Here is a 5,297-nt window from a genome sequence, read left to right on the forward strand (position 1 = left end):
AGCTCCAGATATGACCCAATTATCGAACAGTATTTCGGTTTAGACTGCACCGGCATCTCTATTCTAAGTTTGGCCATCTCTTTATCATTTCAATTTGAGCTTTTAAATTCATCAATCAATCCTTTCATTTATATGATAGGCCTGCATTTAAAATAAACATTTACTATAAATTAAAGGTATCTTATATTATTAGATATGTTATTATAAAGCATGCTTTAATTAAGGAGTTATTGATACTTCAAGTGTAAAATGATGATATAAAACCTTGATAAAAATACACTTTTAAGTTCTAATTAATTAACATAACTAAGTTTGGACCTTTTACTGAGAGCAATTATCATAGCTTTGATTAAGGAAGATAGTTAAACTCATTCAACAGTATATTGAGCCTAGACATTAGTTTGGATTATTTGGTTCTTCTTTCAAAGTATTAGAAGGCTTGTTAATGCCATTAATACCAACAAACTTAAAAGAGTTTTTCATAGTAAACTTTAAATAAAACAGAGGTTAATCGAAATCTACTCTAATACCATGAAAAAAAGAGTGGAATAGAGTTGTTAATATTATGTATTGTATTGTATATATACATATAAAGAATAAGAGATTAAGAAAAGAAAAGGTGCTAAGAATCTTTTTTCTGTAACCTTGACATATCTTTCTCCTACAATATTGACATATTAAGTATGCATATCAATCTTTAAAGAATCTGTGTATATTTAACTTTCCTTCAATAATATACAAGGACATCCACATTCATATTAAAAAAAATAAAATCCTTACAATCTCTTGTAGGATTTAAATTAAAGTTAATTATTTTCTGTTTGATTTGATTTTTATTAAAAAAATAACTAAAACCAGTTTTTTTTTAAAAAAAAAAAAGAAACCAAAACTGGTTCAAACAAACCAGTTTCGATTATTTTGAGGAAAAAACCGATTCAAACCAATTTAGCTTAGTTTTTTTAGTTTAACTCGATTTTTCAGAAAAGTTGAAGAAAACAAAAATTGGTCTAAGTTTTATCATAATATCCTCAAAAAAATCTTGCTTTCTTTTCTCTTAATATATCCAGACAAGTAAAACAATATTTCTCTCACTTTCTTAAACCAAAAAGTAAAAGAAAAAATTCCCTTCTCTTCTATTTTTTCTTAGTTTAATTTCCCTTTTTCCCCTAACAATTTCTAATTTCCATACAAACTGTAGTTGATTAATCCTAATTAATTTGTTTTGCTGAACTATACGGACTAAGTTATAAATTACACTAGTTCATATCAATCTTACGAATCAAAAAACGAATTGCTTGTATTTGGTCTCCAACTGGACCCTGAATAAGCATTGGAATGGAAACAAAATATTTTGGTGAAACCTTAAGAAAGAGGAGACTTAAACAACAGACAGCACTGCAACAATCATAGTATTTAATCAAAATACGTCTGCAACTACTAATCAAGGCTGTCGGCTATGAAACCAGGCTGATCAAACTACATAGCTAATCAGGATGGCTAATGGCAATGAAGATGGAAAACTGTTTTATTTACAGGGCAAAAGATCTTGTGAAAACTCCTTCCATCTGATCTCTCATCCATAGACATAACTGCAATGAACTTGGAGTTGCAATAATGACAACTGAGAGATAATGTCTTGTGACAAGTACTGAATCTTTTTTTTTTTTCGGTTCTTTCGAAGAATGCCAGTAGATACCATTTAATAGAGCTTTATTCTGGTGTGGATGGTGCTGCGACAAATGGGGCATGACTGGAGATCTTGACCACAGTCACAGCATGTCTGCAATTTAAATAAAGCTTAACATAAGATGCATCCTATCTATATGCTAGAGAGATATAGAGAGAGAAATATATTTACCTGATGTCCACAACCGAAGGCCATATCCTTAGGGTCGGCGAGGCAAATGGGACAAAGCTGCTCATGTCAAGAAGTACAAATTCATTACTCTCACTTCGGATAAAACATTGTAATCTTGATCCAAGAGCAAATGCACTAGCAAGACTATAATCAGGAAGCTAGCACAAAGTGAAACGAAAGAAGTCTTTTAAATATTAATTCAGCAACAGAAGGGTATGAAACTGTGAGTACATGATTATCAGAAGCAGAACTTGCAGGAAGTGCTGTGCCAACCACATCATGTCTGCCAGAAGAAGATGCACTTGGACGAGTGCTGCTTGATTGGGCAGGTTTTGGTTTTCTGAATGAAGTTGAACCAGCACCATACTGGGGAGGGGGAAGAGGAACCCTATCTATAGCCTTCCCTTTAGTAGCACTGATAAAGCAATGAAATAAAATACAATTTGCATTCTGCATTTCAAGGGCAGTATAAACCTTCTGCGAAGTGTAGAGAAGTTGAAAGTTACCCCATAATATTAAGCTCTAGCGTTGCTTTATACTGAGAAGGTATTTCCATCAAAGCAGCAAGAGAAAACTCCGCTTCTTTTCTGGGTCGGTCCATGTTCTTTGACATTATTTCTGTAAAATTCACAAACTACAAAAGGTAGCATTTTCCCAGTTTAGCACCTACCAAGTACAAGTTAGGGAACCACAAAACTTGCAAATAAAAGTGAAGATAAAAACTTCTTGCCTGGAAATTGTCAAATGCCCGAGCAGGGATGTTATCATCAAATTCCTTCATCATGTCCCAGGGTCCATCTCCAACCCCAACTAATATAATGGACAAGGGGTACTCACTGGAAACTAACAAGTACATCAAAACAGGTTATGGGAAAGAAAAAATTACTTACGTGACAAGGCTAAACATTTTACCTTGCTTTCACAATTGCTTCAACTGTTCTCTTTTCCTGCGGGCTTAGATGGCCATGCTCAGTGTCAACACTTCTTGTCACCTGTGGCAACCCATAGATCATGTAATCAATCTCAAATAGATGAAATAAAAGTGACCATGTGTGAAATTTGGACAACATATTTTGATGTTGAAAGTAATAGATATTGAGTTTGGAAGAAATTTTAATCAGAGTTGCTATAATTCTAGTTTTTTGAGGTCCAAACACCAAACCTAGTAATAATAAGAGATCTCACTTGCTTTATGATTTTTCTGGAAATAATAATCCCTTTGGTCAATCAGGAAACTCATCTGAGTTATTCATTAGGATGTTTGGTAAGACCAGCTATAAAACCTGAGTTGCTGCCTGATGCGCTAAACAGCTAAATTCCACAAACAAAATAACCAGACAAGAAACTCTGGCATTGCCATTGAACCATTGGTCCAGTGATTAAGGACTTAAAAGCTGAGACTTAATGGTTAAAGTGCCATTTCAAATCACCCCAACTGGAAAATATTCAAAAGAAAAAAGAAAACAAACAAAAAGAAACTCTTACAATTCTTCTTTTGATCATATTTCCCTGAACATAATATATTCCACTAACAGCAAGAATGCTCAGTTAAAAAACATGAGAGACTTGAAATACAGCTTTCTCGCCTGAAACTACATCTTTAATAGAAGTTTATGGCCAGCAATCAAACTTACAATTACACTAGAACAAAGTAGTATCTTTTCTAATTATTTCAAATGCAATGCAGTTGAAACCAATTCTACAGAAGGTTTGAAATGTCATATATTCAAATGGGATTAAAAGGGTGAAAAATTCATATCAGTTGCACACTTATGCTGGTGACTCATCGCAAACTATGAAATATATATATATATATATATATATAAAACAATTACCTGTCCATCAGCTATTATAAGTAAAACATGGTACTGGCCACCACTTCGCTCAACTATAGTAATAGCCATTTCAATGACAGGAGCAAAAGATGTTGGTCCTATCACAAAACAAAAAAGTGAGAGAAATCAGCAAGCAGAAATGCAACTGAGAAAGAAGCTAAAGAAGGGGGTTAAATTTGCAACCTGCAAGTCGTAGACAGGGGACCAATTCTCTATAGCGTCTCAAAACTTCTTCAAATCCATTACAAAACCTCTCATCCGGATAAAAACTGAAAACTTCTTGGTCATGTGTTGATGCTGATATTTCATAGAATTATATTTATAAGTTATAATGAGGATTAAAACTTTTAACTGTCAATGCACGCTTGTTCTGAGAAATACCATCTCCAAACCCAAAACAGGGTATTAAGTTATCCTCATCAAAGGAAGATAGTGTTTTTCCTATGATATATATTGCTTGTTCATAAGGATTTTGATCATCCCCAATGTGATGCAAGCTTCTGTGGCTGAATGACCTTGCACCTAATATTTAAGCAGGCTAACAAATTAATGCAAGTTGGAAAAAGAAAACACCAAAGAGCTTGAATCTGCACGTTTGAGGTCAAACCTGTCCACTCATTGCTTTTTGTGAAATCAATACCCACAATAAGATTTGAAGACTCTAAGCCAGCACGTGCCAGGGCTTCAGTAACCTGTGAACAGGTTGATTGTGGCACAAGATCACTCTTTGTAGCAATAAAATGTTATCATAATTAACATCAGAAAGTTGATATTTAGTTATTTTCATAAGAGATTAATATCTTGGTTTTGATAGAGTGATTCAACCTGTCACTGGTAATAGTAAAAAACATAGAATAAAATAAAAATCCCAGCTTCAAGCAAATTTTCTTCCAAGCGAAGCAAATCTAAAACACATTCTCAATGGTAACATCTTCCATAGTTTCCAACAACTATTTAGTTAGGTCGTCCACAACTATAGCATGGAAATGATGATATGCAGAGTAATAAGAAATAATATTTCACCTGCACCAGGCTATTGTAATTATCATCTATCTTTGAATACTTTCTCTCCAACCTCCTAGAATTTGGTGCTGGATCACCATAGCTCTGAGGTGGGGGTGCATAGTGCTGGTATTGCATATATTCTTGGCCTGGTTGAGCATATGGTGACTGGGGATAGCTGTGATGGCTCCATGAGTGTGAACTAGAAGGATGGCGAGAGCTTGAACGTCTGGAGAGTATCCCACCCATTAATGCTATAAACTATCAATTATCTGCAACTCCAACGAATGCAAAAACAATTCACTCCCCGAATAGAAGAAAATGAAAAATTCGTCATAATGGGAACTGAGTAGAACAGGTCCTTCAGAAACTTTTTGTTCTCAAGCTTTCTTCATATGAATAAAATACTTTTCTATTCATTTAAAAGTCTTAAAGTCTATGATAAGACTAAAACAAATTCTAAGAAACGACTTGAGAAAAAATATAATAGAAAGCCAATTGAACTCCTGATTATACGATTAATTTCCCTTTTAGTCCCTCAACTACATTGTTTAGAAACAAAATATTGTTTCAGGAAGAAAATGTTTCCAATAGCCACAAAC

The 5,297-nt window shown here is 33.9% G+C and overlaps 1 protein-coding gene across 1 annotated transcript; it reads right to left on the bottom strand.

Moving 5' to 3' along the window:
- Nucleotides 1-1,272: 1,272 nt before the first annotated feature.
- Nucleotides 1,273-5,102, bottom strand: LOC105136710 (E3 ubiquitin-protein ligase RGLG2-like). The gene is made up of 11 exons (XM_011042149.1): nt 4,717-5,102; nt 4,301-4,385; nt 4,075-4,215; nt 3,877-3,990; nt 3,694-3,791; nt 2,771-2,850; nt 2,589-2,694; nt 2,365-2,492; nt 2,090-2,273; nt 1,859-1,915; nt 1,273-1,780 (listed from the first exon to the last, which is right to left on the bottom strand). Exons 1-11 carry the CDS (start codon nt 4,942-4,944, stop codon nt 1,700-1,702), a joined length of 1,302 nt encoding a protein of 433 aa, XP_011040451.1. The 5' UTR covers nt 4,945-5,102; the 3' UTR covers nt 1,273-1,699.
- Between the last annotated feature and the right edge of the window lie 195 nt (nt 5,103-5,297).

The sequence above is a fragment of the Populus euphratica genome, unplaced genomic scaffold (assembly GCF_000495115.2).
Source record: "Populus euphratica unplaced genomic scaffold, PopEup_1.0 scaffold60.1, whole genome shotgun sequence".
NCBI lineage: Eukaryota > Viridiplantae > Streptophyta > Magnoliopsida > Malpighiales > Salicaceae > Populus > Populus euphratica.